This window comes from Pygocentrus nattereri, chromosome 1, assembly GCF_015220715.1.
Source record: "Pygocentrus nattereri isolate fPygNat1 chromosome 1, fPygNat1.pri, whole genome shotgun sequence".
Lineage (NCBI taxonomy): Eukaryota > Metazoa > Chordata > Actinopteri > Characiformes > Serrasalmidae > Pygocentrus > Pygocentrus nattereri.
Genome location: NC_051211.1, coordinates 38,878,040 through 38,905,570, shown reverse-complemented (window position 1 = coordinate 38,905,570; position 27,531 = coordinate 38,878,040). Strand labels below are relative to the sequence as shown.

General features: G+C 40.5%; 1 protein-coding gene across 5 annotated transcripts in view; it reads left to right on the top strand.

Moving 5' to 3' along the window:
- Window positions 1-7,502: 7,502 nt before the first annotated feature.
- The window catches only part of phf21b (PHD finger protein 21B), a 103,416-nt gene continuing 83,387 nt past the window's right edge, over window positions 7,503-27,531 (top strand). For 2 of the 5 annotated variants that reach the window (XM_037538771.1, XM_017693931.2), the window contains exons 1-2: window positions 7,503-7,969; window positions 8,738-8,803. In XM_037538771.1, coding sequence (XP_037394668.1) covers window positions 7,916-7,969; window positions 8,738-8,803 — 120 coding nt within the window. In that variant the 5' untranslated portion in view covers window positions 7,503-7,915. Of the gene's footprint in view, window positions 7,970-8,309; window positions 8,440-8,737; window positions 8,804-27,531 lie in introns of those variants that run through there. The other 3 variants (XM_017693933.2, XM_017693932.2, XM_037538775.1) reach the window with 2 other exon arrangements.

Below are 27,531 nucleotides of genomic sequence, written 5' to 3'. Positions count from 1 at the left end.
AACATGGTGTAGTAAGGGTTGCTACATAGCTCTTGGCTTGGATGTATGTTTCTATCAAAAACACTTGTCATTGATATGGAGCGTTTACATTATTAAACCTTAAAGGAAACTTTACCCTCCCACAGGTTCTTTACAAAAATGGTTCTGCATTGAAAGGTTCTTTAGGGAGCCAAAAGTGGTTCTTCTGTGGCATCTCTCCAGGAACCTCCTTTTTTTTAAACGCCTAACTGGATGATTTACCATTGCTGCAGGTCTTGATTAGGATGTGATACACTTTCGGACAGCGACTTTAAACAGAATTGGACACTCTGGACTGAGTTGGTGAAAAGATTCTATTCACCAACAACACAGACAGAACTACACACTTTTTGTCAACGTCAAATCGTAGTGATTGTAGAAGATTTGGCATTATTGTACATTCGTATTTCAGACTATTTTCATTTACAGCCATAATTCAGCAAAAATCGTATTTACACAGTTTTTTTCTGACACCACAGACCACACCCAAGACATGGCACACCGAAGCTACTGTTCATATGAACTACATGGGCAAAAGTTCAGTTCCCATTGCTAACGGGTGTATAAAATCAATCACAAACCCACACAATCTCCACAGACAAACACTGGCAGTAGAATGGCTCGTACCGAAGAGCTCGTAAGATGCCACCTCTGCCACAAGTCAGTTCATAAAATTTCTGTCAGGGTAAATCATCACACAGCTGCATCAAACCATGTGGAGTTGAGTAACTCTAACAGTCGTTCCTGAGTGGTTTCTGACACTGTTACCCGTAAACATGTCAGTGTGCATGTAAGACAGTAACGGTCTTCATTTAGAAGCCTGCAATTAGTCTGAACTTCAGGATCACTCTTTCCCTCCCTCTTTCTCTCTCATTCTTTCTTCTTCTCTTTCTCTCTCCCCTTTTTTCCATTTGTGCTTCTTTCTTTCTTTCATCATTCCATTTCTTTATTTCTTTCTTTCTCTCCCCCTTCTGTTGTTCTTATGCTTTTTTCTCTCTCTCTTTCATCTTTTTTCTTTCTTTCTTTCTCTCCTTCTTCCTTATACTCATAGAGAATCGAGAAAGAAGAATAGAGAGAGAAGCTGAGAAAGAATGAAAGACAGGAAGAAAAAAGAAAAATGGAAGCACCTGCCTTTCTTTCTTCCTTTCTTTTTCTTCCATCATGTCTTTTTTTCTTTTCTTAAAATTTCTTGTCTTCCATGTTTCCCTCTTTCTTTCTCTCTCTATTCATTTTCTTTCTCCACTTTCCTTCTCCTTCTTTCCTTCTGTCATTCTCTCTCTCTCTCTCTCTCTCACTCTCTCTCTCTCTTTGTTTCTGCTCTTTTCCACTTGGCTAGCTGGCATGCTTACTCACGCAGGGGCCTGGGGCGAGGCAGAGCGCTTGGCGGATTATGATGTACGTTAAGAAGAGCCCAGGGCGCCTCAGCCTCGCTCTGTGCGGATGATGCTTACAGTAACAGCCGAACACAAGTGACACAGACTGCTCTATTCCAGGAAACAGTGTTATTCGCTCAATCAGCCATTAGACTCAAGGGCCAGATGCAACTCTTTTCAGGCTGCGCCTGCAGTCCTCTGTGTGTCCGTCTGAATGCTCAGGAATCCACGTCTACTTCACAGGCAATCGTGCTCGGCTCCACAGTGTGGAACTGATTAAGTTGAGGCCATTGGCATCATACATATAGTGTAACTAAATGAAGTCACTGTCCTCTTCCCTCAAACAAAGCTGATCAGCCAAGACATATTCAGTGTCTGAAGTTTGTAACTGGGATAATTTGAATTGTGCTTTGGAGGTGTGAAAAAATAGTCCTGCGGATTTGTTTGAAAGACTGAAAGCATACGTTCTAACTAGAATGGACGCACTATATATTGTGTGTGCAAAATTCATATTATACTTATTTTTTTCCTGATGCTGAAAATGTTTATGTAGTTGGCATTTTGACTGGAATTTTAATAAACAAACCAAAACAAATGGTCTCTGACTTTTTCACCATACTATAGTAACAGTTCAGCAGCAACAGCAACAGAAATATTACTTTATTTTTAGAAACATTTGGCTTGTAAGCAAAATTACTGAAGCAATCTTCAGAAACCAAACACATCCTGACTAGACTGGAGTAAATGTGTCAGTTTATTTTTCATCTCTTTAGTACTCAAATATTGCTCCTTTGGCAACTAGTCCACAAATGTAAAATTTTGTACAGCCATAAGTCTATATTATGTATGCAAGGTGATTTGAAGTGTTTTTACATTTTGAAATTGAACAGGTAAAGTATTGCTTTTGTTTATCTAACTTTTATTTTACTCTGCATTGTTTCATTCAAAGCATTTATTTGAGCTGAACAAAACAAGTAAAACTGCTCATTACCACATGAAGGATATGTATATATCACCATCACTATACTGCACTACACTATTATGGCATGCAATGTTATTATTATATAAAGGTACTTACATATAGATCTAGGCAGTATGAAAGTATCTATCTATCTGTCTGTCTGTCTATCAATCTATCCATCCATCCATCCATCCATCCATCCATATGTGTATATGGATATATAAATATATGTGTGTGTGTGTGTGTGTGTGTGTATTGGTGAACATGGGATCATCTCACACACACACACACACACACACACACACACACACACACACACACACACACACACACATACATACGTATATATATATATATATATATGTAGATTCAGAGCACTTAGTTTCTTTCACATTATAAGTTTAAATAAATCTATGCACTAATTGGCTTTACACCTTTAAGACATATTTGGTAAGCATGTGCTATTTAAGCAGTTTACCTTCTAAGTGTGATTGTGTTATATAACATTGAGAAAAGAAGTTGCTGATGTACAAGAAAGTGTTACAGTTTTCTGACTGGGGGGCGCAAATTACTTTGATTTATGGCCATATCAAGCCTTACCCCACATAGGAAGCCTAATTAAATTCCTGAGTTATTACTGCTTAATTCATCATTCTGCTTTTAAATGATGGCCCACCATGACATGTACATTAACAGGACTCACGTCCTGTTCCCTTTTTGCAACCAAATGCCTGAATCAAAAAAGAAATAACCCTGGATCAATACGCCTTTTTCCTTATGAAAGTCTGAGACGCAGGATAGATAGAAGAAGGAGGGAAACAGTACTGAAACTATTCTAACCCCCTTGCCTCCCCAAAGACGATGACAGAGCCATGTGGAGGCTTACTGTAAGCATCTTGCAATCGGAAAGGACTGCTGGTCATTTGCTGAGAAGAGTTCAAGAGTTTCACTGCTGAGCCGTGAAATGAAAAGTAGCAGCTGATGTAGCACAGTGCCTCCGACCTGTGCTGGGTGGGGGAGGGGGGTCTGATGCCTAACACTGGAGAGTCAGGCCTGCCTTTGGAAGCAGGATTTCTGCACACAGAATTGTGCAGAGTAAGACTCAGTTAGTTGTGTATATGTATATATATATATATATATATATATATATATATATATATATATTTGCACACACATACTATGTTATTGATCACAGCACGTTTGATTTGCTTTTTGCACACCTTGACAGTATCACTATTGCAAAGATCAGTATTGCAGTAATGATTAACAGCCAATATATTGTAGCCCCATTCTAGTGAAGGGCAAGGAAAAAAATTATATATATTCTGTTGGAAGCAAAATGGTAACTTTACAGAAGGAAGAATCCTACTTTACTGTTAATGTATGTCATGGGAATCAAATAATTCTGGGCCATTTCTTTTGTTCTATTCATCATGAAATTTACACAAAATGGGCATTTTTTTAAACGATGTCAAAAACTGCAAAACGACAAAAATTGAGATACAAGGTTTTCTCCCAACATCTGCGAGATATATATATATATATATATATATATATATATATATATATATATATATATATATATATATATATATATATATATATAGTATGTGTGTATCTAATTTCCTTTCCAGACAAAACAGCAAAAAAAGAACAAAGAAAACAGGAGTTTCCAAAACTTGTGTCAAATAAACGAGTACTTAAAGCTTTCATCTTTGAGAGAGAGAGAGGAGAAAATCAGCCTCCACTCACTTAAAATCGGAAAAAACCACGCTTCTCTCCATCCTTCCACTGTGAGAAGACAACTCAACACTACGAGTCTGAAAGGATGTGTAGCTGCCAAGAAGCCCTTACTGAGAAAAGGACAAAGCAAAAAAAAAGCAGAAAAACCAAACAGAGAAGTGGCTGACCACCCCACAGTCCAGACCTCAACCTCCCTGGATGTGTTTGGGACGACTTAGATTAAGAGACGCAGAACATTCGAGCACCTTCTGAGACTGAACTCTGGAGGTGTGGAAAGATTTCCCTGCAGGTTTCTTCAAAAAGCTGAGAGCAAGTCTCCTGAAAAGAACGGGAGCTGTAATAAATGCAACCGGTGTACACATCAAACACTCACCAAGTAAGACTATGTTTCGGCCCTATTTTAGTGTTTTTAGACTGTAATTTGCTGCTAAATAATATTTTTTCCTGCTTTCTTACCGACGCTGTCATGCTTAAAGCGCATGCGCGCAGAGTTACGTACAGTCAGTGACGTGTCGACGTGTACAAAATAGAAATGAAATACAAAAAAAACTGAAGTAAATCTCAATCAAAGGTGCCGAACAGGGTGCGGAGCCGCGTTAAACGACCCTTTTCATTTCTGCACGAATGACTCGAACAGCGCCGAAGCCGAGTTCTAGCTCGAGTCTGCTGCTGTCCGTGGTGCTGAAGACGCCTCCACGCCGTGAACCGCAGGACGTTTCCCGAAGCAGAGCGTCTTAGTCAGCCAGACCGCTTTAGCTCAGGGTGGAGGACGGCCCCTCAGCTCCGTCCCTACTGGACAGGCTTGACTTTGGGTCTAAACGGAGGAGCCCTGCTCTGTAAAATCAGCACACTTCTTGTTCGGGCTCTTCTTTTTGTGTTACCTTCATATCACGACGCGCTGCTTTTACTCAAGCGGAGCAGAATTAGAGCGCGGCCGTGTTTGAATCACTCAGACTCCCGCACGCCTGCTTCACATCAACTTCCAGCTCACATTCAGCTCAGCCCACTGCGGCCTGCTGATTGGCTGTCATCAGCTCAGCCTGTAGGCACGTTACGCGCAATGGCAACTCGTGATTGGACGCTTGCAGCAAGAGCGCAGATGGGCTCTCCAATGGCACGCTGAGTTGTGTGCCTCAGGGGAGGGGCTGAAGAGAGAAGGGGGGGAGGGGGAGAAGGATGTCGGCCTGAGGAAGAAGAGGAAGGAAAAGAAGAAGAATGTATTTTGAAGCTGATTGTTATTCGGGCCTCATTGTTGCCCGGATTTGTTTGGGAAAAAAGTAATGCATTTGGAATAGGTAACGCTCGGAAATGAGAATAATAGAGTTTTGTGCACTTCACTGAGATGATGAGAGACAATACTGCTCGACTGACTCCAAAAAATACAGGTAACCACGTGTTATCCACTCTACAGCCTTTTCAGCCTGCACCGAGAAACATAATGGACTGGGTTTGTTTGATTTAAGTATCTTCACCATTCACACACGAATAAAGTATATCACATTAACACAAGAGTAAATAAACTAAAAGATGCTGAAATGTGTGACGTACCCTGTATATGTATAAACTGTGTAATGTATAATGCCACGTTTGTTTCAGGTAAATTCAACGCATTACTTCCTCAGCATACAAAAGACAGTTAAAAATAAACAGGGCCATTTAAACAGGCCTGTAATAAACTAAAGCAGTCCAACTCAAAGAAACAGAAAGGACCAAATGAAAAGAAAGTTTCTTTGAATAGCACACGATGAAGGTTTCACCCTCTGAAGTGTGATGTAACAGACTGTTGGTAAAAGTTAAGGCACTGGGACGCATATATTTGCATCTTAATAGCTGGAGGGGAATCGTGTTAATTTAGGCTTGGAGGTGGGGAATACTGAGGACAAAAGTAATGAACAGCCCCAAGGACAGTGGGCTGCAGGAGAAGGGGGGAGGTTGTCTCCGCACAAACCTAATCCGCCTAAAAAATGGTTCAGACAGGCCATTGTGCACCACTTACTGCCCATATTGATAGCTGATGCATAACTTATTCACTCGGACCACTCTTGCTTGCTGTGCATTAGCCGAAGGAATGATAAGACTACTTAAGCAGATGGGCCTAAATCCAAATCAGAATGCACAATGGGGGTATAAGGTGACCCATATTTTACATGTCAATGCAGAAAGTAATAACATCAGAACTGTTACTAACACACCAGAGCAGCAGCGATGGCCACAAAATATCCCGTGCGAAAGGCATAACTCAGTCTGCCAGTCCGAAAACGAAACATTTCAATGGGAGATTCTTCCAAAAAGGCCCTTTATTTGCCTGGATGGTGAGCTCACGTTCATCCGCAGATTCACTGAGGCCTTTAAAGTGAAGGTTGCGTGTGTCTAAGCCAGTAACAGCTTTATAGACCTATTTTCTGTCAGAAATCCCAGTCAGTTTTTAAAGCTTGCGTAAACATATTTATTTATTAGTGTATCTGTTTCTTTGTCTGTAACGCACAGGAATGACAGAACGTCCAGCGGTGGAACAATATCAAAATATGTATTTATTTATTAACCTATTTGCTCACTTACTCGCTTGTTTGCGCTGAATAGCAGTAAGAAAAAAAATCTGTTGTAGGACTTTTACAAGATAAACATACATTTTGAATTAAGTATAGAGTAAAATATGGAGTTCTTGTTTATTTATGTATTTATTTTACTTATTTGCACTATACGAAATATTCAAAGACAGCACTCTTAAGATAATCATTCATGCGAAATCAGGCGACATTAAGTGTTTATCCATTTATTATATTTATTTATAGCAATAAGAAATACTTCAAAGGCAGGACTCTTATAAGACTATTGTACATTCTAAATTAGGCTTTAAGTACAATATTAAGTATTTATGTTTTTTTTACTGACTTATATGTGCTAAAAAAGGAATACGAAAATTCCAGTAGTGGGACATTTGTAGGGCAAGCACAGATGCTAAAGTAGGCCTGGGCTGCAATGTTTGTTTATTTGCATGTTTGTATGTAAATATGAATATAATAATTACAACCCCAGGCATGAATCTTCTTTGAAACAGAAAACAGAAATGCAAAAGTTTGTTTTGCCCCATTAGAAAAACTCCTGCACGCATTTAGCTTGAGCTGAAGCGGTCAGTAAAGAGTTGTAGTTCTTTTTCTGACCTTCTTCATCTCCACTGACCGCCTGCACTGCTGAGAGAGCGCGTGACTGAGCGTATGATCGCGTGCGTGTACATTGCTACATCTGTGTGTCTGTATGTCAACGTGCATGTGTGTGTGTGTGTGTGTGTGAGAGCGAGAGAGAGAGAGAGAGAGAGAGAGAGAGAGAGAGAGAGTGTTAGTCCGTTCTGCTCTTCTTTCACTGCTCCATCCGGGAACTTCCGAATTAGCATTGACAACCGAAGCGCAACTTTTTCCCCAGGCAAAGTGAAATCAAGCCGCGGACTCGGACAAAAAATATAGTTCCTCCCCCTCTTCCACTCCTTGTCGAACTCAAAATTAACGAAAGAAACCCCCCCCGTCGTGGCTGCATAACGGATACGCCTTCAGCTCGCTGTTTGGGCAGTGGACGCGAGCCCTTTTCGTCGTCTTTGAAGCACTTTTGCGGTTTTTGTGTGTGTGTGTGTGCTGCTCTGCCGTGGAAGTGAGTGAGTGATGAGTCTCGTAGCCAGTAAAGAAGCGAGAACTTGCTCAGCAGCCTGAGTAGTTCATTTCTTTCGATTGTTATTATCGCTTTTTTTGTCCAAAAAATCGCCTTTTTGCACGTAAACTTCACCCTGGTCGCATCGAAAGTGGAAGAAAAGTGATTTTGAAGTCGAAGCATGGAACTACAAGGCCTTCAAGAGGCGTTGAAAGTAGAAATCCAATGTCATCAGGTAACGTAAACGAAACATCGCTGGCTGTTGTTGTTCGACCGTTAACTGCGACCGTTAACTGCATTTGTGGGTTTTGCTTGAAGAATCGTGCGTGGTTAAACGCTGTGGGTGACAAAAGCTGAAGAAATTTAAGTGCTGTAGCCGCTAACAAACACTGTACTTCACTATCGGCTTGACGCCATGACATGCAGTTTGAGTTGGGGCTTGTTAATGCACTTTTTCTCTATTAAACTGTACTTTGGTGGCTGTGCTGCAGTGACGGTTTGGCTTTAGCAGCTCTAAATAGCTAATGCGGTGGTTTTGTGTAGCGATCAGGACGAGACTTGAATATTTATGAGGTGCTCACAGCTTTGCTCGCCGCTTTGTTCCTGCTAGTAACTTGAAACAGACTTTTTTCTTGGTGGTCCATCTTTGGGTTGTGTTTTTCTCCGTTTTAGAAACTAGTTGCACAGATGAAGACAGACCCACAGGTAAATGTAACGCTAGCCTACGTTAAATGTGCATGTGTGAATCGTCTCAGTCGTGCAGAGAATAAGGCATTTGTGTGTGTGTGTGAGAGAGAGAGTTAAACTTCAGCAGCATAAATCTCGTCTTGTTGTCTTTTATCCGACTTTTGTCCTCTGTGACTTTGCTGGAGACAACAAAAGAAGGCAGTTTAACTTTTGGCACTAGTCTAACGTTACAGGGAATTTGTTCGTTTCTTATTTTGGTTCGTTTTTTTTTTCTTTTCAACTATCTACTTACGCTGGTCATTCTGTTCAATTGTAGGATGGAGAGCTTAAGAAACAACTGCACGAAAGGCAAAGCAGAATAACAGCCCTAAGCGAAAAACAAGTAAGGAACCCCTGCCTGTTTCCTCAATAAGTCAAACGATCAGCGATGGTTTTTGTTGTCATGTCGAGACGTTAGATTAACGTTAACGTTAGCTAGCTCGTGTGTTTATAGCGGTCTAGCACGGTTCAAAACTGACCTCGTACAAAAACGAGGGTTTTTAAAAGTGTCGGAATTCATCGTGGTGTTCAGCCCGAGGAAAGTCATCCGAACAGATGCTTTAGCTAACATGTGGATGGGCTACTCTTAAGTTGTGTAAGATGAAAATGTTGAAAAATTTAGCGTCCATTTTGAGTGGGTCGACATGTTTCTGGAGTGAGAGAGAGAGTGAGAGAGAGAGAGAGAGAGAGAGAGAGAGTGATAGTGAAGGGCTGCTCTCAAGTAGCCGGCGTTCACTTTTTCCCTTCTCTTTTTCCCCCAAAAGTGCTGGAATACGACAACGAGCTGTGTTAAATATGAACTTAACCCAAACCTTGTACTTATTTCTTACTTTAATGTCAGTCTTTCGGGGGGATTATTATTATTATTCTCTCCGCTTGGTCACATGACGACGTGGTAGCGTTTGATTCGAGCTCTGCGAGAAGACTTTCACTTTTTTTTCGTTTTACGATCGTGAATCAAAGCGGCTTAACTTTGGTGTTTTTCCCCCTGTTTTTTGGACATTTGTCGGTCAGAGTGGCTAGATATGGAACTAGTTTTCCCCAAGCACTGTAATGCTTGTGAGGCTGAAGTCAGCTTCTTACTCGCCAGCTTCTTGTTCGAATATTGCCGTTCCACCTTAAATAGTGCAGCAGTTAGCTACATTCTGACGCCTCAGGCTGTAATGAAACTGCTGCGCCGTTTAAGGTGGAACGGGAAAATTCGAACAAGAAGCTCGTGTAGTGCTTCATGTCACCATCCGCCTCGGTTTTTCTGAAGTTGCCTCGTCTGCAACAGGGAACATGGTGGGATGAAGTGCGGTATAACCCCCCAGAATCTCGAAATATTATATATGTCTTCGCCTGTTTTACTCTTTGAGGCGTTTTTGTTGCTCTAAGTTCAACCGATGTCCGCGTTTCCTTCGGAATGCAGTTTTCAGCACTTGGAACAGCGCCTTGGTGTGTTTTTTATTATTTATTTTTTTATTTTTTTGCCCTCTGCAATTAAACGTGTTTCAAATTCCAAGCGAAACTGCTCTGAACCGAGACAGACCCGTAAAGACAGCGAATGTGAGCCTGTTTGTGTTTCGGAGTGTAGTAGATTGGCGTGTTTGGCTGTTTTTGCTGTAATGTTTCTGTAAAAGCTTCTTCAGTTTGATAGTGGAAGCTTCCATTTTGTGAGAGAAGGGGTGTTGGTTTCTTTCCTAACATGGAGAGAAAAAAAAAGTCTGCAGAGTTTGGCGGTGGGGGATGGGGTCTCATTCATGCCCAACATTACCATTTTGATTGCTTTGATGCTGTTTTTGGAGGAGGAGGAGGACGAGGGAGGAGGGCAGGGGGGAAAAGGCAGAAGAGGAAAAAGGCGAGTCAGCACAGCATAGGGGGGATGTTTTACTAGAGAACACATCCAGCTTAAAGATGACCTCCACTTCCATCGACTCTCCTCTTTCACACGACGGAGGAAGTTGTTTTCCACTCCCGAGCATCAGTACATGGACGTGTTTACCTCCGTGCACATGTTTAAGCTTAACACGTGAAGAACAGTCATGACTTTTTGTTCCCCTGGTGAAACAGAGCAGCCGTGTGCTTCAGAAGACGTCGTCAGCGAACTGATGTAGTGCAGACCACTTTAGAAATGTTTCAGTAAGCCAAGGCTGATTATACATACAAGTGCTGTGTCATAAGTGGTTGGGCTAAGAAATGGACTTTTTCACAGGGGTACACTGCCTTATAAATGTGACAAGGTTGTCAAGGTCATTTCTAGAGGTGGACGATGTTGCAGAATGTCATATCACAATACTTCAGGAAGTTTTTTCGATACATGACGTGTCACAGTATTTGTTCTGACATCTGATAAGTTGCAACAGATACACTAAGCCCATATTTTAAAAATACAGTCAAATAACTATGAAGTCAGTTATTTGCATACCGCATTTTACACTCTGCTGCTCTAAATCTGATTAAACAGGACTAGTTCTGCTCTCTCTGTAATCAAACTAAAGCATATTGTGACAAGTTGTGATGTGATTTATCGCGATAACGATAATATTGTAGTATTGCCCAGCTCTATGCATTTCATGGGTCATTGAGTTTGATTAGGAGTTATGAAGATGATGTCACGTTTACTGTGCAAGCACATGATTTCTCTGCTCTGTATCCGTTTGGAGGTTCAGACATATCGCTATTATAGATCGTAAGTTGGCTCATCAAAAATGAAACTATTTCCAAGCTTATTTTCACTTTCCAATGCCAGAGTGAGACGGAATGAGCAGATTGATAATCTTGAGACAAATACTGGTGCTGAACATCCTGGAATAGTCAGAACTCGCATTATATTTGAAGAACAGCCAATGAAGATAGACATGCAGCATAAATAAATGTAATAAATATAATATAATCATCAGTTAGACACTAGATAGACATGCAGCATAAACAAATGTAATAAATATAATATAATCATCAGTGAGACACTAGATAGACATGCAGCATAAATAAAAGTAATAAATACAATATAATCATCAGTTACTTTGCTGGTCCACTGTGTATGATGCTTAAGAGTCCTTAACAGTAAACAGTGTGTTTGCAATCCAGACAAGTCTAAATTAAGATCAGTTGCAGAAATCAGGTGTGGAAAGAGTGGAAAGAGCTTAATTTCCCATTAACAACTGGTAATATGCATTTCAAGTTAAACTTGTTGAAGTAAGATCTTTTTTGTTGTTTTGTGATCTTGAATTGTGGTTGCTTTTCAGTTTTATATATATATATATATATATATATATATATATATATATATATGTGTATGCAAATAATATAGCTATATTATATTTAGTATATTAGAAGATAAAGTCAGACCAAGTAAAAATCATCACCCAGTAAAATAATAATTTATACACTAATCTAAACGTTTCCTGTTTACATAGTCTTGTGGTCCCCCTTGGGCCAATAAACTAATGTTGCACTTTTTCCCCACTTACCAGTGTAATGAAATATCTTTGCAATGTGGCAAAATGGGGGGATATAGTTACATGTTTTGATTAAAAAACATGTTAACGAAGCATTTTTTCCTAATTTTTTGTGCTCTGGAATGCTTGCTCCTTGTTGCATCACTGAAACAAAGTTCCAGAAAGTGTTGAACTCAGTCAGATTTTAGGTCTTTGCTTTTTACCCGACTGTGACTTTTCCTCTCAACTTTGGACTGGAGCACCGCTTAGTTATCTTTGTCTCTCAAGTGTGCAGTAAACAGATTTAATTGCATTGTTTTTTAGAAATCTGTTGACTTATGTCTGCTTGCTTCGTTTGCCCATGTACTTACTCATTAATAAGCCGTAGGATGTAATAAATATGAGAATTTAGGGAGTTAACCTCTTAAACTCTAACAGAATTTCTGGGTTCAGTTCTTGTTGATAGGTAACTTACATGGTAGTTGCATTATAGATACAGAATATTTTTACTAGATGCTGAATAGTAAGATTAATAACTGAAAAGCAAGTGTAGATTTAAAGGGGTTGGTAAAGAAGCATTAAAACCTGATGTTAAAAGTATAAAAACATGGATGTGAATACTAGAATTTGTTTTCATGTAAGCAAAGCTATAGTGGAGCTAAAAAAGTAGTTGGGAAACATGGATGGACAGCTAAGTCAGAGGTAAATGCAAAGAAACAGAGAAGAAGGCATATAAAATAGGACAAAGGAGGAGAGAGAAGTAACTAGAGAGAGAAGGGGGGGTATCTGAATAGGGGATACAGAGGAGAGAGGTGGAAGGCAATAAAAAAGTGTCTCCGTCTAATCTGCATAACCAGATGCAACGAAAGAAGGAGTAGTAACTGAAATTTACAAGGTAGAAGTGTGTCTAAGGAATGGACAAGTGAGTGAACATCCAAGTTGGCTTATATCTTTTTGCTTGACAGCAATTCAGCATCCTTTCAGGACCAATTTGCTTGGATCTGTGTTCTAAGTGGAAGGCAGTCTAGCTCTTGAAAGCACCTGATTGGCCATTTTCACCTGTAGCAGCTCTTGCTAGGCAGTCTGTGATTGGTCAGATTGAGCCCAGGGGCAGGCAGGGCTGGGCCTGAGGGTAGCCTCCTGTGTCTCTGTGCCAAAACCAGTCTACTGCAGTTGCATGTGGCTGATCGTTGACATTTTGCACAAATACTGTATTAGTGTTATCTCATCACGTTGGGCTCGAGGCCTTCCGTCTTTAAAGCAAGAGAACACAAAGGTCTTTTGAAGCTTCTTAGCTTGCCTAGTTATTCTTCTATATATCCACAAGTATTTATATCCCATTCTTTTTGCTGTTATTGTTGGGAAGAATTTGAATCTGCATTTTGTTTCATCTTACTGTGGAAACTAGTTTGTCAGGTTCTGCCCAGTGCTGCATGATACAGACAAAATGCTGTGTTGTGATTATATTAATATATAACGCAGTTGTGATATGCCTTGCAAAAAATGTATTGCATTATTTTGACCAAAATTATTTATGCTTGTTGGATCATGTAAACAAACGTATACAGAAGCATGTGTGGAACATCTGAAGTTGACCAGAATGCTGATAGCACATAACTGTCATTTAGTTCAAAGATAATAATATATTTTAAATATATTGTGCAGACCTACAACCCATTGAGAACACAAAGGGCCTCCAGGGCCTTAGGGATACCCTTATTTACTGTATCGTTGCGATTGTATTGTAAGAAACCATCATCTTAGCATGAAAATCAGTTTCATTCAGAACTAATTCACTGAAGAATTGAACAACTGTTAGTGAGCTACTAAATGTTGACCCTCAGAGCTTCAACTCCAGCATCAGACTCCATGAAATTCAAATGAGGTTTGGGGTTTCGGCAGGCTGTTCCTAGGTCAGTGGTTTGGGGAGGGGCATGCGAGAGTCAGTGTGGTGAATAATATGGTCCTCCGTTCCTGTGGGAGACCCCTCCAGATGCTGTAGTGAGTTGTGTGTGAGTGGCAGCTTGGGCTGGGTGAAAGGTTACAAGAATCAGCTAACGGCTCCTTTTCCATCCGCCTATTCATATACAGCAGTGGGGATGGGAGGAGCCAGGCTGAGGAAGCAACCATTAAATCAGCATTCTTTTGTTGGCCCAGTGGGCTGTTTAATTGTTTTGTTATCGGAGTGGAAGGAAATGGAGTAGTTTAAGGGAGATGAGTATGTTTTTAATGGAGCAATTGCATGTGTGGCTGAAGTAGATGTGTACATGAAGCTTCTATAGGCATAATATCTATATCTATATATATATATATATATATATATATATATATATATGCCACTTCAGATGCCATGCATAGGCGTCTTATATGAGTTTGGCGGTTAGTTTGGCTGCTCTGATGTGACTTTGTTACCCCTGACTAGATGCAAGTTTGGAAAGGAGACACCTTTAAAAACAAGTTCCTGAATGGTTCTTGACTTGGTCTTAGGAAAAAAAACATGACTGGTACCAAACCTCAACATTATGTGGGCGCTCTTTAGATGTTGAAAAGGTTCTATGTTTCGTATACATCTTTAAATAACCATCGATTGAAAATTCATGTGGAGGGGGCTGCCCATTAAAAAGCTACCCTAACCCCACTCCCTCACCCAGTGATAACCCTGAGCACCCAAATAAAACACATTTATAATATCATAAATGCTCAAAATGAAACCTATGTACCTTCTTTATTTGTGTGTGGTTTTGACTTTAACCTCCTGGTCCACCACAAACATTGCACTGGCTTTCCAAGAGAGCCACCCTGTTCTATGGTGTCTTTCCAAACTCTTCATAATTCTACTAAGCATGTATGTGTCTGCTGTATTGGAATTATGGTTACAAAACCAGATAAGGTCTGCCTCATTTGGACACTCCAATATAAGCAAGCCAAGGTTTTGATTGCGTGCTCAAGAAGCAGCGCTTGTCAGTGAAACTTTCTCTCTGCATCCAGCTGGAAGCTTTGCCATGCTTAGAACAGCTCATTAGAGGCCCTTTCTGTTTTTCTTCACACTAGAGGAGCGTCTGAGCTTTTTCTGGGGCATCAGTATTTCAGCTGGAGCATCATTGTCTTCGACTCATGTTTTGTAGATGAATGCAAAGAATCCGTGTTTGCTGCTTCATGACTTCTGTTCGTATTATTTACCATAAGCTTTCCTTCAAAGCGAGCTGTGATTGAATTATTGATAGTCCTAGAGGGTCTTGCTTTGTGTTTTGGACTGGGGAGCAAAAGGAGACTGATGCAATGTATGATTCATCACAGGAGTGTGCATATGTTGAAATACTCCAAAGTATATATTTGCGTAAATGCGCCTTTCTCCGTATGACCACATCTGACTTCTTCTCACTCTGTTCATTCAAAGGGCAGATTCTCAGTTAACCACTTTTGAAAAGGTCACTCGGGGGGGTCTTCAACAGCCTTAGACTTAATGAGCAAAGCAACAACATGTGAGTAAGAGCATTTATGAAGAGTGTTGCCAAAAAACAAGCAGAGCTTCCACACCCGAAGGCCTAGCTAGGCAACCTAGTGTGTGTGTGTGTGTGTGTGTGTGTGTGTGTGTGTGTAAGTGTTTGTGTGTGTTTGTGTGTGTATTAAGCTAGGGATTTGGATATGGGGTGAGGGAGGCACGGCCAAGCAAAGGGCATCCAAATGTCACCCTGAGAGATGTGGTGTGGTGGATGGTGGATGGCTCCTCCTGTAACTCTCCCAGGACTATAAATCTCACTGCTTTTGTTCCCAAGCACTCCTGGCCATGCCAATCCCCCTCCTTTGTCCGCCGATTTCCTTTAATCACTGTGCTGGGAAGGCCCTGCGAAAAAGTTCCTGCGCTTAATTAAGAGAGCCATGTGAGAGCTCTGCCATGACTCTTCTTCAGGAAGAGAGAACGGAAGAGAGAGAGAGTGATGGTTGGTGAAAGTGTGTTTAGGGATGCAATTAGTCGCTTATTGGTCAGCACCTTTTTTTTCAAGAAATGTTAAAAATGCTCTGTAATGGTCTATAATGTTCATATGATGCACATGGTAATTACGTCAGATTGCAGTGCGCTACAAGAAGCGATGGTGGCGATGTGATTTAAGTCCTGTCACAATCATGAAACTTTACACGATGATTAATCAACTTATACATCATTTCAGTTAACACTTTCTGTTTTGTTTGTGTGCAGTCACAATACAATCCCAGGTGCTGAATTCAAATTTGTGTCATAGCTGTTGATACATAATAGCTCCCGACTGTAGACGTAAACAACTCAAGCGCAAATAAGCATTTAGTTTGGTTTTTTTTTTAACTTGTGTTGCTGTTGTGAGACTCTGTCTTGTGTTCTGTATGATTCCTGTGTTCTTTTATTTACATGTATTTAACTCATCCCAACAAAGGAAAACACACCAATTCAGCCTGTTTGTTGCGACATAAACATGACTAAGCTGAAGCTTTAGTTTAACACTGCAAAATCCCAGGCTTATTGCATACTAAGGCTTATTATTATGCAACTACAGGGACCTCAGTGCAAACTATCTGAGCTGTTTTTAGGTCATAGAAGTGTATAATAAAACTTTGGGCCTCTGGATAGGCAATGGCCATTTAAGAGTTAACTGAGCCCTTCCAACAGAAAACTTCTATCAACAATTCTGCCCTTTTTGTGGATTATAAGTCATTATTTTTCTGTTTCATTTTGTACAAACTTTTACATTAAAAGGTGAAAGTGTGCTTTATTTACATTTTAGTGACCCCTCTCTGTTAAATACAGGGCATCAAACAATGCAATACCATGCTTAAATGATTTTTACAAAATATATCACATGTACTGTTTTTCGAGGCAGGGGCTTGGTTGCGGTCAGGGCCTATAATTGCGATCTGATGAGTATGTGATAGCTGTGACCTAATAATGATGTCAGTACATATTCAGTATGTGAAACTGTATTGCTCATATGCTCCTCAGTCTCCTCGTAGGGCCTTTTATTCATCATTATAGATTTAACCACTGTAAGTGATCAAAACTAGGCACCTGGGGGGGCCTTGTCAGAGCAAAGTGGGCAAGAAGGGGGAGGGGCTTATGGAATGCCTGCGACCATGTTCAAATGAATGTTTTTACATCAGTATGAGTTGTAGGGGTTGTGATTTTTGGGCATTGTTTTGTTAGAGGGTGGCATGGCAAGCATTGAAAAAGTTCTTTTGGAGCCGAACATGTCTGCGTAGTATGTAATGTAATGTGATGTAATAGGTTCGGTGATTATAGACATGAGTTGCAGTCCTAGTGATGTTATGTTGTCTGCACTTTTTGTCCCTTCATCGTGCTTTTAATTTTGGCTTGAAGGACACAAATCTGGGCATATCCATGCATTAGAAAGCACCAGTCATTAGCAGGGTTATAAAGACACTTTCAAGATGTTTTCATTGCCAGAGAAAGGTCATTGCAGCTGCAAACAGCGAGACACGCTGTTCACCAAAAGCAGGCAGAGTTTGGCGAAAGATGTTGCCAGAGCCTGATGTGCTGAAGATCCTTCTTTGTTTTTTTTTTTTTGTTTTTTCCTCAATTTACAAGCTATGCTAATTACAGAACTGTGTCATAAACAGGTTGCAAGGCACCTGTTCTCAGCACAGTATTCCTGGTCTAGTGACAACGGATGTGCTCTCTTCTGTTCCTCTCTCTGAGTCGTGTAACGGTCAGTTATTATTGTCCAGGAGTCATTTCCAGGGACTCATATTAAAAGTGCTGATGTGGCTTCGCCAGCAAGCCAAGAAAGAGAGAGAAAGGCTACAGTGAATTAACCCAGGTTGACTGCCAGCCTAAGCTTCTTTTTCTCTCTCTCGCTCCCTCTTTGTATCTGTTTAAATGCCATTTTAACACATTTCTGATACATATTTACAGCGCCCTGTGCTGAGCAAGGCCTTATGTAACTCAACTAAAATTGGGCTGCCGATTGTTATTGTTATCAACCCATTAGTTTGTACAGTAAACAGATTATAGACGGCGTACAGCTGTGAAGGAGGAGGAGGAGGTAGCTTAGCCCAGGCTTGGTAATTGGCAGTTGTTTCCTCATCATGGAACATGGTCAGGTCAGAAAAAAAACATTCTTTAATGAATAACAGTTTTCTGTGGAATGTTTTCCCCCAGCCTGCTCGAGTAAGACTAGATGTAACTTTAGATGCAATACGTCAGGCTTCTCGTGCGTCCTTGAACGAAGCTACGTAAGCATTCATTTAGCAGCAGCTCGTCTGTTTGTCTCCATACTGCTCTTTGTTTCTGCAGCTTTAAGTCCACCAACATTAATCATCATCACCAGAGGGCAGTAGCAAGTGGCATGAAGAGAAAGGAGAGAAACGTGGACGACAACTCTAATAGCTTTAAGCTATGCAAAGCTAAAAATATCAACAAGAGCGGACCTGAACATTTCAAAGTACTGTCAGAGTACTTCATGTTAAAGCAGCTCGGGTTTCTACCGTGAACCTTCTTGATGTCAGGTCTCGCTGAAAGAAGGCCAACACGCAAATGTAGTTCAAGCAGCTCTGAAGAACTTAGGCTCAGATGTTACTTGTAACAGTTTAAACTCAGGAAAGGAAATGAAGCTGTGGTGGTCACATCACACTTTTTTTCCTGATGGGTCAGATTTAACATTCAGTATCATAGTGCTGCTCAGTGTTTTACATTCCTCAGCACTTGTTTAGCTGGACCTGTCTAGTAGTTTGCTGGGTTGTCGTAGTACAGTCTTTGTGTATAATGCAGTATAGTAATATAGTAATTAAGGGTGGACAATATGGCAAAAATATAACATCACGATACTTCAAGACGTTGACTTGATACACAGTAATATGTATTGTGATATTTTGACTTTCTTAGGTTTAATTGATAGAAATAAATAGAGTTGGAGCGGACAGAATAGAGCAAATACTGCCAGACTATAAACAACTGATGAATAACGATCAGTACAGTTATTTTAAACTGGGCTCAGGCCGATCCCATTCCGCTTTCCCGGGGATGATAAAAAGGATTATATTTAAACCATATGTATATATATATATATGTGTGTGTGTGTGTGTGTGTGTGTGTCTGTTTGTGTGTATGTATGTGTTTGTGTTTATACACACACACACACACACACACACACACATATATATATATATATATATATATATATATATATATATATAGTTTTTTTTAGAAATCCTTAACAAAGTCTGAATTTATATATATATATATGTGTGTGTGTGTGTATGTATGTGTGTGTGTGTTTATATATACACACACACACACACACACACATATATATATAATTTTTTTAAGAAATCCTAAGCAAAGTCTGAATTTAAAGGGATTTGTTCATTACAAAGAATAAAGTGATGTTTTAAACCATTGCATGTTTAGTGATACACATTTGATAAACATACATGTATTTATGGATCGTCAGTGTGTTTGTATGCATTGTGTATCTATACATGTGCTTGTGTTCTAAGCGTGTATTCTGTGTTTTGCTGTTTGACGTGTTATTTTGGGAATATGTTGAAACCTCTAAAGAATAATATAATGAAAACAAAGCGATTTAATATTTGGGATGGCTAACAATATTATATTGTGGACAGCCCTGATTTTAACATATACCGCTTTACTAAATCCACTTAAATAGGCTTAATTGTGCCCTGTATGATGATATGTGTAGTTGATCTGTGCTCTGGAACATGAATAGTGGTATTTGTAGTAGAATAGTAGTATTTGTAAAAGGAAATTGCATGAAAGCTATTTTTAGAGGTAATAAAGTTGTTAGAGCTCACTTAGGAAAACCTTTAGTTTTGGTTAGAGCTGGGCTGGTTCAGAGAGGCTAACGCTTCTTGAGGCTTCACAGCTATTTATCAGAAACACGATCTTTGGTCAGTGGCCAGGTGTTAGTCTTTTGTAGCTCATTAAAGATTTTTGATCTTCACTTAATCTTATGCATGGAGAATATTTGTAGAGGAACTTAACTGTTTTAACATCATGCTGTGATTACATCATTGTTACAGTATGTAGTTTGGAAGACAGTTCATTTTAAATGCCTTAAGAGCCCTGGGCAACTCTTATACCCCATAATGAATCCCTGTGGGAGTTTTTTTTTTTTTAGTTGTAGTTAGTATAAGCAAAGGAAATACAGTTTACTGACTGTTCCTTCTTGTTCTTGCCTCAAACCATTGCCTGCGTTTTTTTTTTTTCTTCAAACTCAGTGTCATGGTCACCGCTTTGTTGTACTGAAACTCAAGAGTGAAGCTTTAAAAGCTGTTAGTTTAAAAGCTAAAGGTTTCCATGGGCCATTTAGACTTTTCACAGATGGATAAACTCCCTTTAGATGCTAGACTGTAATGCTCGGATCAGGTTTTTTTTCATGACTATCTGCTCGATCAGATTTGTGCGCTTAGACATGCTACTGGCATGAGATTGCTGGCTGAAATGCCTGTTTGGTGTATATGGGCCAAATTGGAACAGAAAGGACTTAGTTGGATGTGATTTTTCTGCAGTTTGAACTCTGAGGAAAAGATTATATATATAAATATATATATATGTATATACAGTGGGTGAAAGGAATCAAATTAGCCTGTCAAAGGATTAAAGGAAGCCTAGGAGAAGTTCTGCATCTGCTTACTGCAGAGATTTTGAGACTTTCTTGAGCAATCTAATGGGGCACAGAACAACACCTATTCTTACATCCACAGTAAATATAAAGTGCACTTTGAGTACTTTGGCAGGTCGTCTATTATTTGCCTATATGTGAAAAATGTAATTATTATCTGTGTGGTGTTGAAATTGCAGCTGATAATTAGAATCGATCATTTGCCTCCCCATTTGTGCTCACCTTTAGCCGTGGCTATAGAAATTTAATCAGTATAGGCCTGTGTCTGGTGATGGTTAATCGAGTGACTGCGGTAACAGCCCATAGTGCTGGTAAAAACTCATCTACTAGCCTATCAGTTTAATATTGTTCGTTTATTGATTCATTTTATGCAAACCATAGCAAGACGCTAGTACTAACTGAACTTAAATATGCTGAGTGATGTGATAGAAGCTATCACACCAACCAGAAACGCACCTATTGAGATGGTGGTAGTAATAATTACATCTGCTGATGCTTCTGGACACATTATAAGTGATGCTCTTGGAAGCATCAGCAATTGTACTTAGAGATACTAAATATTTATAGTAGCGACTTTAGATTTCTTCCAGTAATTTTGATATGGACCCTGACACTGAAGACGACGTGGGAGCAAAGAGAGTGGTAGTGTGTGAGTGTCAAATAAAAGATAAACCTTCTTTTAGTGGAAATTGCATTTCATATATGGATTACAGTGTCTGCTTCAGCACTGATTGTATCAGCCCCAGCAAGGTGTTAACTGTCAAATAATGGAATTATTATGTATTGGTGCTTCCCTGACTTTCACCAAAAAACTGCGCAGAGGCAGCATGAGTGGACTTCATGGATGCTCTGGAAGTGCCACAGTAGTTAGAGAGGGGGCCGAGGCTAACATTCCAAATAAGATGATATGGGCTTGGCCTACATTTCTTCCTCCTCTCTCTTCTTACAATAGAAAGAAGAAAGACATGCAGTAGTGTGACAACATCTACAGCACAAAAGAAGAGGCGGGAGAGAAGTACTGAGATATTACGTGACCAAAACTAAACATTATTGTCAACAAACCACCTAGAAAGAGCAGCAGTCACTGGCAGTTATCACACTGCTTCCTTACCTTTGTATTGCTCATCTTGTACAATATTATGTTTAAAGGCAGTTGCTACCAAGAGGGAGTATGATGAGTCATGTTGATGTTCAAAGTGCAATTCCTCCTGTTTGTATGAAAGGGGGGACATTTGTGGAGGCAAAGCAATAGCCTGCAGAAGAAACTGTGGTTTATTCTGGTGAATAGTCAGCACAATGAAGTGGCCTTTACTCTGTGTGAGGGAGAGAGAGAGTATGGTGCTAATAAATAAGGAAAGTCCAGAGCTAAAAGCAGCAGGCACTAGAACGATTGCAGAAAAACACTTAATGAAAAGCTACAGGCTTATAGATGCTGTGTGATTAGCATAATGTAGGAAACGTTTCCTTTTTCTGCTGTAATTTATCAAGGTAAGGAAGGTAACCGTCATCACGGCCAGATACCCATGCACTCCACAGGGACGGTCTAGAGGGACAAAAGTGCTTTGATTTTCATGTTCAGAAGACTTTGAAAATTGCCATGATAATTTCTAAATTTTCTCTGAGTACTTTGCACTTGTTATTCATCTTTCATGTGGAGCTGGATATATTTGGCTTTGTCCAACGATATGCAAGCCCTCAAACAGACTTCTCAGAATATGTTGTTTCCTCAGCAAGCAGCTGGAGTAGAATATCACAGCATCTGCACTCAATCTCACCTGTCATGTCTAGGCTTTGTAACACTTCTCTTTCACATAAAACATTGCATATATCTGCTCATGGCGGATTGCAGAGCATGTATGATCAATTATATTGGCAAAATGTGATATTTACAAAGTTCATTTGAGTTTAATTAAGCTGGCTTGTGGTATCCTGTGGCAATAGATTCTCATACCATGGCCCGATCAAGCTTAAAGTTCACATGTTCCCTCATGACTGCTTTAGCAGAGCTAGGCTGATGATAGGTAGTCGTACTTGTTGCTTGGAGTATATGGCGGGGTTTTCTTTAGTGGTCAGGTGGTCTTTAATATCATTCCTTAATGCAACATACAGGGGAACGAAATGTTGTTCTTCAGGCCCAATTGTGAACTAGCATTTAATAGCGGTATTTGGCCGGTATTTGATAGCCTATCTTGTCATGTGATAATGCAAGTATTGCGAAATGTTAAGACTGATATTTGACATAATTTTTCCCGTTTGTCTGGTAAAATTAGTCATTCCTGGACATCCAACATCAAAGGTAGAACCTTTGGTATGTGGCTATACTATGATATACTGCTGTATACCAATCAGGCATAACATTATGACCATGACCATGTCCTTGTTTTTACGCTAATTGTCTATATCATCAGCTCCACTTACTATATAGGTGCACTTTGTAGTTCTACAATTACAGACTGTAGTCCATCTGTTTCTCTGCATACTTTGTTAGCTCCCTTTTGAATGTCTAATAGAGTGGATAGTGAGTGTTTAAAAACTCCAACAGCACTGCTGTGTCTGATTCACTTTTACCAGCGCAACACACAGTAACACACCACCATGACATCAGTGTTGCTGCAGTGCTGAGAATGAACCACCCAAATAGTACCTGCTCTGTGAGGGTCCATGGTGGTCCTGACCACTGAGGAACAGGGTAAAAGGTGACTAACAGAGTAAGCAGAGACACAGATGGACTACAGTCTGTAGTTGTAGAACTACAGTAAGTACATAAGTAAGTAAGTAAGTACCTATATAGCAAGTGGAGCTGATAAAATGGACAATGAGAGAAGAAAGGAGGAGGTCCTAATGTTATGCCTGATCAATGTACAAAAACTACATCCAAATATTGAAATTCACATTTAAACCAGTATCAAATAATTAAACCTCTGAACTAATAATACACACTTCAACAGTCTGCTGTAGTGTTATGGTTGAATGGTGGGCTGGTTTGCAACACACAGATTGGTGACCAGGGGCTCCATAGAGAATAAGCTCATTCATAAGCCTTGTTCTAATGAGCTAACTCAAGTTTTTTTTTACCCCAAGTATCGTAGCAACACATCCTCTCATTGTGTGCTCCTCATGCACAAAGCAGGTTAGGCACTCATTCAGGTGTTTTCAACAGCACGGCTCTCTTTGCTTCTTGCCTCTGACTCGCCACATGAGTGGCAGGAGTTCAGCTGAATCCATAAATTATGTTTTCCCTTTAAGGGGCTCATGTAGTATTAGCACATTCCTGACTGCACAAACCACTCATGTATGTGAACATGGTCATGTGTAACAGAGTAATACAGGAGAGAGCAGTGAGGAGCTTGAGTGACGTGTGCCTTTATCAACTGCTGAGAAGGACAGCAGAACATAACACTCAGGTTTCTCAATGCTCCACTCGACGGCCCACCAAATTGCAACACGGCAACTAATACAGCAACAACAGCCGACACAAAGGCATTTCAAAGACAAGATGCATCTTCAGCATGGTTACTGAAGGAGGGGGGTTGAAAGCACTTTATGGTATTTTTTTTTCCTGAGGAGATGAGAATTAACGGCTCAGATCTCCAGCTGCTAAAGGCCACGGCGGTTGGATTATGAGGACCATATTGACTTTTCCTTGATCATGTTTTGGTGTGTCCCGCTGGGCTGATAACCCAGTGCACCCGCAGCCCACTGACCGGGAGAGGCCGGCAGGACGCCTGTGGTCAGCAGATTAGCAGCTGACATGAGCGCCCCGCGCACCGTCAGCACGACGGGCCGCAGCCAGCCAAGACACTTTATCATCAAACCCAGCTCTCTCTCATCGCGCTCACTCTGTTTTCTCAGCATTCTTCCCGAGATTGTGTTGACAGTAACCAAGGCAACGCCATTCGGGGAGCTGTCGTCTTTATGCCAAGTTGAAAACCTTTTTGTTTTCTCTTTTTTTTTACACCAACTCTAAAACAAAGCCTTCATTGATTTTGGCTTAATCTTTAAAACAAATGTAGCGAAGGGTGACTTCTTTTTCCTTCTGATTAACTATTCATTTTCTTTCTTCCCCCGACTACTGTTTGGATTGCTCCTCAATGGGGAAGGCAGGCGTCCTTGCGAGAGTTGTATTTCTATCGCGAGGATGGAAACGGGCATCGTACGTTGCGGCATCTGTGTCTGAGGCATGTTTAATTAAAGGGTTCCGTTAGGAGCACCACACATCTGATTGAATTAGGCTGCAGACTGACAGGATCTCCAGGAGAAAGCTTGCTGTGCTGGTAACCTACTTCACCTGCTGCTGTCTGAGAATCACAGCACTGAGCTCAGCAGCCTGTGGCCTGATAATCAGTGCTACTGTAGCACATGTAAATGCCTTAAGGAAGCTTGATAAGATGGTTTTGAGGGCCATCAGAGCCACCACAAAGTCATCACAGCGTGTTGTTAAGTTGATAATGCATTAAATTGTCAGGTTATTCTTTGAGAATCTGAGTTTGAATCCAATTTTTATGAATACCTGATGTATACAAAAGAGACGTTTAGAGGTATTTTGCATGGCCTACACTACTGGACTTATAAACTCCTAACTACTGTTAGGCAAACTTGATCCCACATACAATGACAGATTTAGATTCCATAGATTTGTTTGTCCATAGGAGTGTTTCAGTCATCAGAGCCCCCACATTATAATAATTTCCACAGGTCTAAATTAAACCGAAGAGTTCGAAGATCAATTCTCTCAGAACCTGAGGTCTTGCAGAATTTCTTGTGGACTAATATGACTAGACCAAAACAAACAAACTGTGCTAGTTATGTGTGCTGTGCATTTAGCAGCATAAAAATGAAATAAAATATATTTTATTTGTTTTTTTTCTGCGTCTGTTGGGTTAAAATGATTTTTCATTTCATTTCTTTCATTCAGCTCAGTTGTCTATTCATCTCGGCTCTCATTGGTTAACGGTCTGCTGATTTAATGCTTGATTCATATGAGATAAGCATATGATTATCAGCGTATCATATAAAATAGTTAGCGTCTCTCCCACAACAAGAGGATGTCGGAGATATGTACTATTTAGAATTGGGGCAGTCACGGCTGTACTGTGGGTAGACTGGAGGGGTAAAGTTTGGAATATACACATCCCATACTACAGGATAATCTGGGAACATAATTGTTCAAGACATACCTGAAATGGAGTTATTTCTCCATCAGATTTATCTTTGGAGACAGCAGTATATATTTTTAATTTACCAGACATCTCTATTGTACATTCCTCTTTAAGAGAAACATACAAGCTTTCATCAGACTGAAATAGAGCAGTTTTGTAGCTCTATGCAGCATCTGAAATCAAAAATGTATTTGAGGCCAGTGCCTGAATCGGCACTCCATTGTCTGAGGCCTTGTACGACAGTGGCTTTCTTTGCTGAGCGGAGAGTAACAAGGTAACAGGATTAGATCACGTTAGTTGACCTATAGGATTACTTTATTAGAGCAGGCCAACACTTTCAAAGATGACTTCATCTGTCTGCCCACCATTCCCCCACTCTTTCTCTTCGCTCCCAATAGGCAGCTTCTTTTTCTTTTTCTCTCTCTCTCTCCCTCACATACTCACTGTCTCTCTTTTTTTCTCTCTCCCTCTCCCCCCAGAGGACCAGAGGGGGTAGGAATCCATTTCTTGCACAATTGAATTGAAAAATAATCACGAGTGGAACTGCCACGCTTTGCTGGAATATGATGATCTGCAGAGAGTTTGGCGCTGAGGCAGGAGGATGACGTTCAGAAAAAGAAACAATTACCGCAGAGAAGAGAAACCCTGACGCTGTAATTAAACGAAGCAGCGCCTGCCTGCCCTCAGAGTGAGGGCTTATTATCTTCATGCTAAACTAACGTCTGTCAGGATCCAGCCTAGGCGCTGCGAGGAACCCTCAGAGTCAGCGCTTTTCAATATCCTGACCTATGAGATTCTGACCCCTACTCTAATCAATGGAATATGAATTAAGAAAGCTGCTGAAATTTCCATTAATTATTAGACAGGTTACCCGTGGTCATGAACAGAAGTCAGGGTGTTGTCCAATAAGGGACGTACATCCTGTACGTCAACAGATTATTTGGTCAGTTGATCACAGTCTTTGCCTCTCTCAAGTAAATTAGGCATGCTTTAACCATGAGTGAGGCAGTGGAGTGCTTTAATGCCATTCAAGTGTACTTTTATTTACTGGCAGTCTCTTAGCCAGGGTTGTTTTTTAGTCTCTCTCTGCTTCCTCCCTCCCCGAGTGTGTGGGTGAGGAAGTGGTTGTCAAGGATTTTCTCTCCTCAACCACAAACAATAGACTCGCTCTGCAATACAGACATCACCAAAAGAGTGAAATTTCTACTGTAGCTGTGCATAAACATTCCCAGCGCGTGCTTTTATTCTCCAAAACTAAATGGAAAGATAAGAGAGATGTAGGGAAATGCTGCTGTACTTCCACTGTGAGATTTAGTTAAGTTGCGTGGGTCTAAATGTGGGCCAGTACACATGCCCTGTTACAGGAACAGCAGCGTGTGAAGCTTGAGGCTTGATCTTTTCATCTGTTACGTTATGTATTTCTGACTGAATGGAGCTTTGTAGCTGTACCGTGGCAGAAAAGAGTTTGAGCTGATTGGAATGATCTTGGCTAAATACGACACTCATCTGTGCAACTGCAGATGGAGGTTTGGCTGGGGGCTTGAAGGAGGGAGTATCCTGCTTCCAGACACGCCCCTTCTCCTTCCCTGCTCATTTGCATATTCTTCTGGGCCAGCATCTCACTGTGTATGCATTATTGAGGTGGCCTTAAAAGGGAAAGGTAGGAAAGCAGTGTCCTCTCTGTGCTCAAACCAGAGTGACTTCAAAGCCCCTTTTAAAAATTGATTGGACTTGTTTGTGCCTTTTTTCAGGCAAGAGAATTTCTTTTTCTAGAAACACAAAAAAGAGTCTCTGTTTTCGCTCAGACCTGAGTTAACACGGCCTTTAGTGTTTTGCGAGACAGCTTTTAATAGGTCAGCTGCA